General features: G+C 44.1%; 2 protein-coding genes across 3 annotated transcripts; both read left to right on the forward strand.

Moving 5' to 3' along the window:
* Positions 1–3,509: 3,509 nt before the first annotated feature.
* LOC107389280 (carbohydrate sulfotransferase 6-like) lies at positions 3,510–4,812 on the forward strand. The gene has a single exon (XM_015965344.3). The coding sequence runs from the start codon at positions 3,606–3,608 to the stop codon at positions 4,746–4,748; it is 1,143 nt and encodes a 380-aa protein (XP_015820830.1). The 5' UTR covers positions 3,510–3,605; the 3' UTR covers positions 4,749–4,812.
* Positions 4,813–10,986: 6,174 nt separating this feature from the next.
* LOC129160905 (uncharacterized) lies at positions 10,987–14,166 on the forward strand. 2 transcript variants are annotated; one of them, XM_070550578.1, is made up of 2 exons: positions 10,987–11,877; positions 13,502–13,721. In XM_070550578.1, exons 1-2 carry the CDS (start codon positions 11,128–11,130, stop codon positions 13,595–13,597), a joined length of 846 nt encoding a protein of 281 aa, XP_070406679.1. In that variant the 5' UTR covers positions 10,987–11,127; the 3' UTR covers positions 13,598–13,721. The 2 variants fall into 2 exon arrangements, with proteins under 2 accessions (XP_070406679.1, XP_070406680.1); XM_070550579.1 differs by lacking the exon at positions 13,502–13,721 and adding an exon at positions 14,013–14,166 and having other exon boundaries at positions 10,988–11,877.
* The last annotated feature ends 121 nt before the right edge of the window (positions 14,167–14,287 follow it).

The following is a 14,287-nucleotide window of genomic DNA, read 5'->3' on the forward strand; positions in this document are numbered from 1 at the left end:
TTCTAATTTTTATTTTTTATTTTGCAATAGCTCTACTTGGGTTTTTCATTTTCTGTTGTGTTGAGTCATTTTTCACGTTCTGGTTACTTTAAACTCTTCTTTTGTTCACTGCTGTTAAAGTTTATTCCTCTACGTTTGTTCATTGTAAGGTCTCTCTGAACGTTTAAGAAAAGGTTCCCACAAAATAAAGTATTGATAAGTGACCCGCACTTTGATAGCGCCACTCGAGTTGGAGCACCCCAAAGCACTTTACACTATAAAATTATGATGACGCGTTTCTCCGTGTACACAGGAGTCAGAATTCCCAGATGCTAGCAGTAATCTAACCTGTCGTGTTTCACAACAACCTGGAAACAAAACCTTTAATGTTAATGAGGAAGATTATTGCTCAGCAAGTGAAAGAATGTTGGTTGTTTGTGTTTCTGAAACACTTTTTAGATTTGATGATGCAAATGAAGCCCTTACACTTTTATCACCTGCAGAAGAATCGTTTAAGAATCAGTTCCTCGATCGGAAAACGGGCGACTATCTTTTCTCTCCTTTGGCACACATTTGAGCTCGCAGTTGTTCATGTCGACCGACTACAACTCCGTATGCTTCCTTGATCTTATCATCATAAAACTATGTGCACTACATTTTATCTACGCTTAAACCACACCTGAGGGACTTCTCTGTTTACCACAGGCCTTTTCCAGCAATACTGGGAATTTCAGGATGAGTAAAACCAAATGAATACATGCAGCGGGAATTCTGTTTTCTTTAGAACTTTCATAAAAAACCTCTGGATGTGGCATGACAACATCCTTTTCCGGTTTATAAACCTTCCTCTTTCTGTTCTCGTTGATGGGAATGCACTACCTGACTTGGGATCACCTGCTGAACCAAGGCTCCGCCCATGTCACAGGTGTACGGTGCGGAAAACGGAGAATAACAAGGATCACAGGTTTCTCCAGAGGCAGCAGCGTTCATACGGTTCATACAATCAACAAAGGTAGTTATTCATTATTATTTTTATTAACAGGGTATTCGCGGGTCCTTAAAGTCTTAAATCTGCTTTTCCAAATTTAAGGCCTTAAAAATCCTTAAAAATGACAAATAATCCTTAAATCCAGTTTCCAAAGGTCTTAAATGACCAAAGACCCAATAAATAAGATTCTTTTACTTCTAAAAAATGTTCGTGATTTCTAGTTAGTGTTCAGCATTTTTTGTGTGTGACGGCGTAAGCGGAGCCGTACACATTCAGCCGGTCGTGAAAGGCTATTTTTAGCTACTATGACAAGGTTGAAGAGGGACATCGATGTGAACTGCTGTTTTTGTGGAAGCCACCCTGAGACCGTTCAGCACCTCTTCTGGATCTGTTCACGTGCTACAACGTTTTGGAAAGACTAGCAGATTTATTATCGGACAGCTCTACAATGACTTCCTTTTAAAATGGGAAAATGTTTTTTTTCCGCAAGCACAGAAAGGAAGATGTAGACTTTGTTATAAATAATTATGCTAGCTATATTCTATCTCCACAAATGCACGTATAGTAACCAAAAACCTAATTTCAAGCACTGTTATAGTGACACTATCTTACATAATTGATTAGTGGATCACTAAACAAAAAAGCTTTAAAAACTAATTATTAGCACTATGTAACGTGATGAAGGAGCTATTCCTCCAAGGTTATTTAACCTCTCTCCACAGACGCCTCTGACACAGCGCTCGAGTGCAGGAGACAGCCTCAAGGTCATGCATTTGCTTCTAAAACTTTACTTTCCAGCAAGAGAAGAAAGAAGATAAAAGACTCAATCCTTTTAATAAATCAAAGAACTCCATTTAATAAAGCTAATCAAAACAAGTGTTAGTCAATAATACAATGTGACGGATCTGTGAAATAATGTTATGATTAATATGTTTTAATAAGTAATATGACTTAATCTAGTTCACTGATACACGTAATGAAAACGCGTGACACATCGCTGTTACTGATCCAATCAGAACCTTCCTAGTCTGAAGCGTGGCAGAGTCTCTGTGGTGTTTATAAATCTGCCACCTTTGATTCGACCAGAATTCAAAACAGTCAGTTCTCAAGATCTCACTGGAGTTCACCGCGTACTAAGCGGAGTAATCGGACCGGCCATCCGGACTTCCCTTTTTAAGTTGAGAAACAAGCTGGAAAAATCTTGTTTTTACCAACCAAGCAACGGTTCCTTTCAGAATAAAAGTTGAACTCACTGACCCAAGGAGGGTCCCTTTTGATGCTGTGAACCACCTGTCGCTTTTTACCTGGAGACAATCTAGAGACTAGTTTGTCGTGCTGTTGACGCTGTTTCATCGGCTCCTGTACCAACGGGGGGTCCGAGGACCTGACATTCTGGATCTGTAAGGAGGTCTCACCTCAAGGGTATGTGTGGATGCGACAAATATGGCGTCTCATGTGTTTATGAAACTCCGATCAAACTCTGATCATAATTAGAAGGAAAACATCATCCATCACTCAGACTTGCTTCTCCGGATACGAGAGTTCTGATAATAACACCACTCACACACACCATCCATCTCACGTCTCATTCAAACAGATCCATCCTCATTAGTTAGGGTTAGTTGTTTAAATAATTTAGTAATAACTCATCTTAAAAGTTTAAAGGACCCTCTCTTCTCTTGTCTCTCAGTTAATACAAAGTGTTACAAAATCCCTGCAATAAAAAGTCCCAATCTTCTGGTTAAATAACTCAGCGGTTCGTAAGATTGATTCCATACTCGATATGCAATCTTAATGTCTCACGGTCCTTAATTAGATGTAAATTAACTTCTTTACAACTACCTACAATTTATTTGGATGTGTGTAACATTTCTGTAGTGCACCCCCTGGCATATGTTTCATGTTCTCTGTTCAGTTTTGTATGCAATTTGTTTTACTCATCACCTTGTTCAGTAAGTCACCTGAGGACACAGCGTTTGCTAACAAACTCAACAAGCTCAGGGCGGAACCACACTAACACGCTTCTGACTCAGGCATCACATTCACATTGTTACAACATCAGAAATCTGCTCAACGGCACACAAATGTTGCTTCGGCTCGGCTTTAGCTGTCCGGAGCATCATCAGAGAGCAATCAGTGGCTGAAACCGGATCTGAGCGTCCAAATGAGAATAGAAGCTCACACAGGAAACTCAGCTGAAGCTTTCTGGAGTCGGATCTACATCACATCGTGTTTTAGCGTTACAGATGTGTAGGTTGTAGTTCTTTCTCTGGATTTGAAAAGAATGCATCATAAAAGATGATTTACTGAACTTTCCACGCAGGAAAAGGGATTTATACAGCAGCTATTTGAATAACTCATTCGTTCAAGTGTAGCAGGGGAACTGTTTATCTGACGAAACCAGACGTGAAACGTCTTCTTCGGTCATTTAGTGCCAAAACGCTTCAGTGCGTCTAAAATGCAACACACCTCCTGAGACTGACACAAACAAACAAATCACTCATACAGAGTTGTTTGGTTAGAGCTCTTACATTACGTAAAAGGCAGGTTTTAAATATAACTTTGTCTGGTTTGTTTCGTCCTCCTGTGCAGAAAAGGTGGTTTGCATAAAGAGAAAGGCTGACGGGAGATTCGCAGCATGAGTAGAGCGTTCTCCAGGGGCGTTTTCTTCCTGGTCATCCTGCAGGGCGCAGCAGTGGTGCTGGTCTGCCACTGGTTCCTTCAGCTCTCTCCCTGCTCGTCTCCTCCTCAAAGAAAGGTTCATGTCTTGTTGCTGTCGTCGTGGCGTTCGGGCTCGTCCTTCCTGGGTCAGGTTTTCAGTCAGCACCCGTCTGTTTTCTATCTAATGGAGCCCGCTTGGCACGTGTGGACCAGAGCAGAGAGACCTCGGGCCCGGCTCCTCCGGATGGCTGTGAGGGATTGTCTATGGAGTCTCTACCAGTGTGACTTCTCAGTGATGGATGCTTATCTCCCAGAAAACCCCAGAGTTTCCTCTTTATTCATGTGGACAGAAAGTCAGGCTCTGTGCTCGCCTCCGGCCTGTTCCATTACAGCAAATAATGAGACCCAGTGTCTTCAGAAATGTGACGCTGCAGGTCTGCAGACGGCGGAGAAGGCCTGCAGCTCATACAGTCATGTGGTGATAAAAGAAACACGATTATTTGAACTGGAATCTCTTTTTCCTCTGTTGCAAGACCCTACTCTGGATCTCCGCATCATCCATCTGGTCCGGGATCCACGGGCCGTTCTGAGGTCCAGAGAGGAGTCTGCTGCATATTTGGAGTTTGATGACGCTGTTGTCTTGGGGCAGAAGAAGGTAGATCAGGTTCAGTATGAGGTGATGAAGGAAATCTGCCAGAGCCACATTCGCATCAGTGAGACAGCTTTCCTGAACCCTCCATCATTCCTGGGAGGCCGCTACAAACTTGTTCGCTATGAGGATGTGGTACGCAACCCTATAAAGGAGGCCAGTGATCTTTATGATTTTGTAGGGTTGGAGATGACTGAAAAGGTGGGTGAATGGATCTACAGGAAGACCCGCGGAAGGAGGAAAGGCACTTGGAAGGACGCTTTTCAGATTATTTCTCGAGACGCTACCCAGGTGTCTGAGGCCTGGGGCACCATGCTGCCTCACAGCAAGGTTAGCCTCATTCAGGAAGTGTGTAAAGAGGCCATGTGGCTGCTCGGCTACAGGAAAGTCGACAGTGAAAAACAACAAAAGACACTTGATCTGGATCTGTTAGATCCACTGGATCCACATAAAAACCAACGAAATACTTAGTTATCAGAGCGGCTTCACAGATGTACCTCCGGTCTGAGAACTGTGCAGACTGATCGAGCACAGACGTGTGTGCAAATCAGTTCTGCTGTTGAGATTTAAAGGACCAACCAAGAACTCTGTTTGCAAATGAGCTTTCAGCTAGAAAGTCTGAACAGGACAACGGCTGCGTTGTTCTTACAAGTGAGCCTTTTTGTGCTCCTCAATCAAATAAACCTAAACTAAACTGATTGTAATGTTTTTACGTTTTGTTCAATTCAATTCAAGTTTATTTATAAAGCGCCAAATCACGACAAGAGTCGTCTCAAGGCACTTCACAAAATAAACATTCTAATTCAGGTCAGTTCATTAAGCCAATCAGAAATAAAGTTTCCTATATAAGGAACCCAGCAAATTGCTGTAAAGTCACTGACTAGTGTCAGTGACTTTACAGCAATCCTCATACTAAGCAAGCATAAAGCGACAGTGGAGAGGAAAACTCCCTTTTAACAGGAAGAAACCTCCAGAGAATCCTGGCTAACCCCGGGTTTCCACCGGAGCCGTCAGCAGCACGTTACTGCAGCAGCACGTCTTGCTCGCGTAAACTGCTGCTTGGCCCTTCCCACGAGACGCGAAGCAGCAGGAGAGCAGCTGTCACCGACCGAGCACGAAGTCACACGAGTGACTTCGTCAGTAAACACAACAACAAGCAGGAGAAAACTACAACATGGTTTGTGTTTTATGTTCTGTCCGTTTTATAATCGCCAATACGGACCTGAAAAACAACGGAGACCGCTAGCTAGGTGATAACTTCTCACGGGGACGCACAGTTAGTAACCTTTTTTAAAAGTAAAGCAACCGGAAAGCAGTACGTTCTTTATTCTGAAAATCTCGGTAGCTTCTCTCCTTTTCCGCGTCCGATTTCCTGTCTTTCCTTCCCCAAAAATGTCGAACTTGACCCGTTTCAGAGGCGTCGCGCGTAGAAAATAGAACCGGCGCGTAAAGGCCGCGACATGCTGCTCCTGAGACGCGGCCGACTCGCGCTGCTGACGGCTCCGGTGGAAAAGGTTCTGTTGACCACAGCGGTTCCTATCAGCAGCTATGACGTGCTGCTGCAGTAACGTGCTGCTGACGGCTCCCGTGGAAAGCCGGGGTCAGTATAAGCAGCCATCCTCCACGACTCACTGGGGATCGAGAAGACAGAACACACAAACACACACATGCGCACGCATGTGCGTGCGCACGCTAGGGGTTGTATGAACTAGTCGACTAGTCGACTTCACGGCTCTGTAGTGACTTTTTATGCCTGTCATTGACTAGACGCTGTCACGTGATAATGACTGACAAGATGCAGTCCTCGGAAAAGACAGCAGGTGACGAGCCCCTGCGTCGGGAGGCGGAGGTGACGCACTGTGCCAGAGCGTCGGTACTGACACTGGCGGTAAACCGGACATTTAACCAAACTGTGACCTTTTCCCTCTTGCAATTTTACCTCCCCCTCACGCCCATCCTAATCTTAACCAGCTTGCGCATGCAAAGCTCTGATCGTTGATGCGCTCCAGACATCTGCGCCCTGAGCACCGCCAAATCAGGTGTCACCACCTCAAAAACAAATTAAACACGTGATCGTTCATGTCTGTTTCTGTCTGTTATTTGTGCCTGATGTGTTTGGATTGTCATTTTCTTCTGGTGGGATGCTGCCAGCTGTTTTATGCGTCCACTGCCTAGGCATGATGTAAAACTGAGCCCAGTGTAAAATGACAGCATGGTAGGGGAAAGGTTGTGACACCTTTTCAGATCTGTTACAACCCACCCCATGCCAGGCTACCATTGAAAAGCCAACCGTTTTTAGGATTTTGCTTCAAAGCACTTGTGCTAGATATCAAATCAACGAAGAAAAACTGCTGCTTGAGCTGATGTAAGTCAAACAATTGCATCTATAACACAATGCAAAACATGTTTGTGATAAAATTGTTTTACTTTCTTACCTGAAAATTAGTTTTATTGTTCCAGAACAGACTTAGAGGCGTGTGGCTTTGCCAGTGTGGTCAGTTTGCAAGTGGGCATAAACTGTATTCATGACACCAACGTAGCTCGTTTTGTGTTGCAGCCATCCCCGGTCTCCCTGAATGAAATGTAAAACAATATATACAAAATATAATCTAAAACTAAGATAAAACATTAAAAAAAATTCTAAAGAAAACCAAATGCCCCTTCACACACCCGTTGCCATGGAAACTGACTGATGCTCTTTCAGGCTCTTCACGAGCAGCAGATCTGACTCACAGCATCTCCTTGCAGGTGCAAATGTGTGAGGTGTGCAAGTCTAGTCTTTCTGTTAGGTTACCGCTCTGTCTGCTCTACAGAAGCACTCGGCCTTAAGGTGAACTCTGATTTCGTGGGACCTCGTTCCAGCCTCTGGTGTAAATGTACTGTTTGCTTCATAAAAACAGCACGTTCACATTCAGCTGAAAAGTAAAATGTCTTCCTTTGTAACAGAGTAGTTTTTTTTTTTTTACAATCATTGTTTTAAAGTGGGCCAGTTTGTTTTGAGCGTGATGAGAAAGTACGGAAACATTGGCGTGTGATCAGTTCAGACCGTATTCAGTAAACAAAAATCCATCATGGCGGTCTATTTGGGAGTCCAAAAGCAGTGATTAAAGCAGGAGTAAAATACCCCAGAGACGTCTAAATACATGAACAAAAAGGATTATCGACAGTGCTCTAGGTATCTGACCCCAGAACAAATTAAAGAGCAAGTCACCCCCTACCAGATTCTTACTCAACTCCTACTTCCTGCTTGAAAAATGCAACAAATGCTGTTGCCTAGCAGACCGAGAGGGCGGAGCCGCTAACAAATACACACACTCACAACATTGTGACATCATAGTGTACCTCTTAGCCAATAGCGATGGCAGATTTAAATTCGAATGCAGTGCAGCGTTTTTGCCTGACGACGGTGCATCGCTGACAGTTTTAGGCAGAATATTTTAATTTTAACTAAGATGCACTAAAGTGCCGAATTATTGACTACACGTGTCTGCAGCACGATCAGACACTCATTTATATAGTTTATCAGCAAAAAAATGTTGATTTGGAGTGACTTGCTCTTTAAGAGGCAAATAGACAATCAGGTGAACTGGACAGTTGCCCTTATTTGTGTGTACAGGAGCAAGTGTATGTGAGACATAAAAATACAGTTAAATATGAAAAATAAACATTTAGATTTTTAGAAAATAAAGTTATGTATTGTAGTTGAGTTCAACTCAAAACAAAAACAAATAAATTACTTTTGTTTTCATTTAATTTTGCTTGTAGAAATCCAACATGCATGTCATTTGTCATCCACAAGGGGGTGCTGCAGCAGCCTCAGCACCCCGACTTCCCGGGCCTTGTGTGCAAGTCAAACGTTAGTCATGAAAAACATCTTTACTTGCATGCTTTATTGAGGAACTACATGCATAACTTTATGCGATGATTGAATGTGTCCATGTAAGTGGAGCTCTGGTAACCAGTGACAGGCAACAGGCATCAGCCAATGCACACCACGGTTGAGATCCTCGGTCCATTACAGATGTTAGTATTTATTTATTCTTTTTTAACTTGAGTAAACTTGAGTTCTCACTGTTTCTGTTTACTTTTAAAAAGCGTCTTTACCAGATTTAGCCTAAAATCCAAATAATCCAAACATGTCATAACAAAGCTGCAGTCCTGATCAAGATGTTTGGAACGTGTTTTAAATCTAGACTCGGGACAATCCACTCTTATAGTTTCAGCCCATTTCATTAGAAAAGTGACTTTCACCTGTTTAAGTAGAATATACATATATCCAAGCTGCAGAAGAACGACGCGATTCATCCACCAGCTCTCCCAAAAAGGTGCTTTTCCATGATGCTTCATCGTTTCATCAACAAAAGGTCCCGAGCTCCTTCCTGTACAGACCACTCATGTGAAACCTGAAAAATTACAAAATGGTGCAAAAATCCTGAAAATCTAAAGGCTCGGGAATCCTTTGCAGATGTTCTGGATTCATAAGTATAGATTCAATCAGATTAGAGTTCCTACTGAATCTTTTTACAATATTCTAATAATCTGAGATTTCGAATTTGGGATTTTTATAATAATCACAGTTACAATAAAGAAAGGCGTCAAATATGGCTATCGTATATAACAAAGTTTCATCCTTCAAGTCAAGTTACTGACATTTATGAACTTTTGTACCAATTGGAGGGGGGGGGGGGGTGCGCTTTGATAAGATATCCTCCTGATATTCAGCTGTGGAGTTTACCGGTAATCCTGTTGTTGGTTTTGTCTCCAACAGCAATTCTAGAGGAAAGAGGAGCTTGCTGACTGGTTTGCAGCAAACAGCCAACGACAGATGGTGTTGGACAGAAGATTAGTTATGTGTGTTCATGTCAATGAATAGGAAGCTAAAGGCGACTAAACAAATTCAGGGGAAAAAAAGTTTGCCTTAAAAGTTCTGTGCTGCTATAAATGTCAACCAGAACTGTTATTGTCTCTCCCCTAACGTTTTTCATGCAGAAATGACCTGAAAAAGAAATCATTAGAGAAAGGCAGCAATCTGATTCAAAGCCATGAAATTTGCCATCCTGCAGGGGGCAGCAATTCTGTTGTTTTTCAGCTGGTACCGTCCACTCAGTCCCCATGATTCTGTCCCTGCTGGAGGAAAAGTTCCAGGTTTAGTTGCTGTCGTCATGGCGATCAGGTTGGCCTTCGGGGACCAGGTTTTGAGTCAGCACCCGTTTGTTCTCTGTCTGATGGAGCCCGCTTGGCACGTGTGGATCAGAGTGCAGAAACCTGGAACCCGGTTCCTCCGGACGACTATGAGGGATTGTCTCTGGAGTCTCTTCCAGTGTGACTTCTCAGTGTTGGGCTCATTTTTTCCTAGTAAAGAAGGCTTCCTGTGTTTCATGTGGAAAGAAAGTTGGGCTCTGTGCTCACTGCCACTGAGCGTTCTCAGAAATGTTGTGTTCAAGGTCTGCAGAAGGTGCAGGAGGCCTGTAGTTCCCACAGTCATGTGGTGTTAAAAGACACTGGCGTTATTCAAACTAATATTCTGTGTGACAGAATGAAATGACTGTTTTCCCCCTCCTCTGACACAGGACTAGTCTGCATGAGATACGGTCTCAAGGTCTCATGCATTTGCTGCTAACCTGCTTCTTTTCAGCTCAACAGAAGAATGAAGAATGAACTCTTTTCTTTTAATTAAAGAACTCTATTTTAATAAAGCTAATCAAACAAACATGCCCACGTCATCTTTAACGCCAGTTCAAAGCGTTCTAGAGAAGTTGTCGGAGTGGCCAATCCGTAACTTTCCTCTTCAGCCGAAAGAACCAACGACAAGCTGGAAAATCCATTCACCGTCTCATCCACCTTAGTTACACCACACATTTAGTGTTTAAAGTCAGTCTAGTTTAACTTGTTAGTAATAAAATTCTTAACTTTTAAACTTGATTCTCTCTTCTGTTGTCTCTGAGTGAATACGAAGCTGCTATCTAATCCCTGCAATAAAAAGATCCAATCTTCTGGTTTAAAATAACCTCACAGATCCATGAGGTGGATTTTATATTTCCTATGGAGTCCTACACCTTATGGCTCATTAAATAACTGTTACGGACCCTGAGTTCTCCAGCGCTCAGCTTCTACTCCGCACCCTTATTCCTGCACCATTTTCAGGACCTTGGAGAGCGCCCAGCTCCCTGGCTTCACTCTATGCAGCTGACTCCCATCAGGAATCACCCAGCTGGAGCAGATAAAGATCAGCGCTGCTCAGAGAGGAGAGAGAGAGAGAGAGAGGATTGAGGCTGACAGAGAGAGGACTGGAGAGAGGATTGGAGTGAAAGATTGCTTACTTTGGAGAACTTGTGGACGGTTGCCCCTGGCTGGTTTAATTTCCACCCGCATAAGAAAACCGGTTGAGCTCCGGTTTTCTTTGCTCCTAACAGAGTTGACTGTTGCGTGGGTGAGTTGGTTCACCTGTGGACCTTTTGGTAAGGCCTCCGGGCAAGCTCCGTTGTTCCTGGTTTATTTTCAGAACCAGTGAGTTTCCGTTCCCATTGTTATTTGCTCCTTTAGTTACTTTAAGCCCTCAGCATTTGTTCCTGCAGCCTGAATTAAACTCCTGTTTTCATTAAACAGGTTTTTTTATCCCTTAGGGACACCTTTAGTTAATAAAAGGACTTTCTTTTTATTGTGACTTGGTGTCAGATTGGTTCTTTTCTTTTCTCACGTTCCTGTGTTAGGCCTCCCTGAACCTAGACCAGGCCGAGGTCGTAACATATTGGGAGCTCGTCCGGGATTTTATTTTGTTATTGATTCATTTGTTACGTTAACGTGATTGGTGGTGTGATTTGAGTACCCGTGTTGTTGTGCTAACGTGAGCATGTTTAATTTAAAGGAGTTTCTGGCTGCCCCTTCTCGGGACCAGGTCGAAAGCTTCAAAAGGACCGAACTGGCAGAGTTGGCTGTACACCTCGGTCTCCAAGGCATCCAGAACCTGCTGAAAAAGGACTTAAAGGATTCTGTGATGGCCGCGTTGGAAAAGGAAGGTTTGTTACAACCTCCTTTCAGTGACTCTTCTGATTTGCCCCTGAAACAGGACATGGAGGATGGACAGACTGTGAAAGCTGCTACTTCCGTTCCTGTGGGTGCTGCACCCGAGCGCCTTTCTGTCCCAGATGAACAGGACGCTCTTTCGCGGCAGACGCCGTTCACAGGAGAGAGTTTATCCACCGCTTCCTCTGCTGCTAGTATGGAGAATGCACGTCTTCGTCTCAGGCTGGCCCGCATGAAGTATGAGGCTGAGGAAAAGTCCCGATTGCAGCAAATCGAACTGGAGATCCGCCGCTGTGAGATCGAGGCTGAAACAAAGTTAAAACTGAAACGTATGGAGTTGGAATACCAAGCAAGAGGAGGTGTTTCTTCTACTACAAACTATGAGCACGAGAGGTCCATGGACAAACAGAGAAACGAGTGTGACATCAGCAAGTGCCTTGTTCTGGTGCCGACTTTCCGGGAGAGCGAGGTTGACAGCTACTTCGCTACATTCGAGCGTCTGGCTGCTGCTTTAGACTGGCCCCAAGAGGTGTGGTCCACTATGCTGCAGTGTAAGTTAACCGGAAAGGCTCAAGAGGTAATTGCTTCTCTTTCTTTATCTGACAGCATGGATTATAATAAAGTGAAAGCTGCTGTTCTTGTTGCTTATGAGTTGGTTCCTGAAGCCTATCGTCAGAAGTTCCGGTCACAGAATGTAAAACTCTCCACGCAAACTTATGTTGAGTTCTCCAGAGAAAAAGCTCTGATGTTTGAGAAATGGATCCTTGCCTCAAAGGTTGAAACTCTACAGGATCTTAAAGAGCTAATTCTCCTGGAGGAATTTAAGAAGTGTTTGCCAGAGAGGTTGGCATTATATTTAAATGAAAGACAAGTCTCTTCTCTCTCCTCAGCCGCCCTACTGGCGGATGAGTTTGTGTTGACGCACCGTGTTGGTGGTGTTCATCAGGGTGAATCTGCTCGCCCTGTGTCAGTAACACCTTTTAGAAACTCTCCTTCTCCTCCTCGTCCTCAGAAACCTCGCTGTTATTATTGCCACCTGGTGGGGCATGTCGCGAGAGATTGTGTAATCCTCAAGCGGAGGAATGAAAAAAAGAGGGTCTGCTGCGCAGCCCGTGGGTTTTGTCTCCAAGTCGGGAGAAAATAACCGTGGTTTTGGTCCTTTCATGTCAGAAGGACAAGTGTCTCTTACAGAAAGCTGTGAAAAGCTGACCCCTGTTAAGATTTTAAGAGACACTGGGGCTTCTCAGACGTTAATTTCACAGAAAGTGTTGCCATTTGATGACTTGAGCTCTACCGGCTCTTCCGTGTTGTTGGCTGGAGTAAATGCTGTGCCTGTTTCTCGCCCGCTTCACAGAATTTACTTAAGGAGTGGACTTTTTACTGGGTCGTGTGAAGTAGCAGTCTGCCCTTCCTTGCCTGTGGAAGGTGTAGCTCTTCTTTTAGGGAACGACTTGGCTGGAGGTGCGGTCATTCCTCCCCCAGTGGTGAAAGAGAACATCGCACCCGGAGAGTGTGAGGAGACTCCCGCAGGAGTGCTCCCCGCTTGTGTGTGTATCCGATCTCAAGCTAAGAGAGCGCATGAGATTTTGGATCTCTCCAGTTTGTTTGACGATTCGCAGAGTGATGTTCTTAATCCCGCTGAAACAACTTCTTCCACTCATCTGGTCACAAATGAAGTGTTGTCCAACATGTTTCCGCTAAGTCCGGCTTCTTTGGAGGCGGAACAACGGTCTGATAAATCTCTGACCGACTGCTTTGAGCATGTGGGAAAGAAAATAAATGGAACTACTGGTTATGTTATTGAGAATGATGTGTTTCTGAGAACCTGGTGTAAACCAGTAGCTAAAACAGACCGTCGCAGGAAAATTTGTGTTCCTAATGTTAACATGTTAGAAAGATATCTGTCTCCTCAGACTACTGCACAACCACCCGGTGAGGCCGCGGTGTGCGCAGCCGCTGCCATCACTCCAGTTCTGGATGAGGTTACTCAAACCCATCTAGTGGCGCCAGAACTTCCTTTGTGCAGCATTTATCTGGATAACATAGTTACTCACACTTCCTCCTGGGATGACCTGTTGGCTTTGGAAAATCCTGTTACTCATCTGGAACCGACCAGCTTCACCACAAACCTCGCAACTCATTGTTTTTATAAGAAAGTTGCTGCTATGGTAGCTACACTAACATTTTTACTGTCTCCAAAGGTCCCGTTTGTATTGGATGTTGGTGCTCAAGGGTCCTGTGATGGCTGCAAACACATGAAGCCGCCACCGGAAAGGAACCGAGAATGTCATCGCTGATTGTTTATCGCGATCCTTCAGCACCCACGATCAGTTTTCAGACGGCTGAGATCCCCTGGCTAGGGTGGAGAGATTATTTCCTCTTTAGGGGATAATCTATTATTTTGTTAGTGTTGTGGCCCATGGGTTAGTGTTGGTGATTCATTTCACCTTCTCGGGAGCACTCCAGAAAGAGAACCTCTCTTTGCTGGTTATGTTTTTTTGTGTCTTTTGCACCGTGCTTAATCTGCCCGCCCAAATCCACATGAAGAGCTAGGCTTATTTTTAGTTAGTTTTTGGTTAGGCAGATGGCGGGGACTCGGTCTCTGTGTGGGCGTTTGGTGTTTCTGGTAGAGGAAAAAAAAAGTGGAGACACATTATGAGAAAAATGGTGTTTTTATTCTGTTTTCACTTCCACCATTTTTCTTTACTTTAGGTATGGGGGTGTTACGGACCCTGAGTTCTCCAGCGCTCAGCTTCTACTCCGCACCCTTATTCCTGCACCATTTTCAGGACCTTGGAGAGCGCCCAGCTCCCTGACTTCACTCTATGCAGCTGACTCCCATCAGGAATCACCCAGCTGGAGCAGATAAAGATCAGCGCTGCAGAGAGAGAGAGAGAGAGAGAGAGAGAGAGAGAGAGGAGAGAGAGAGAGAGAGAGAGAGAGAGAGAGAGAGAGAGAGAGAGAGAGAGAGAGAGAGAGAGAGAGAA

This window comes from Nothobranchius furzeri, chromosome 4 (assembly GCF_043380555.1).
Source record: "Nothobranchius furzeri strain GRZ-AD chromosome 4, NfurGRZ-RIMD1, whole genome shotgun sequence".
Taxonomy (NCBI): domain Eukaryota; kingdom Metazoa; phylum Chordata; class Actinopteri; order Cyprinodontiformes; family Nothobranchiidae; genus Nothobranchius; species Nothobranchius furzeri.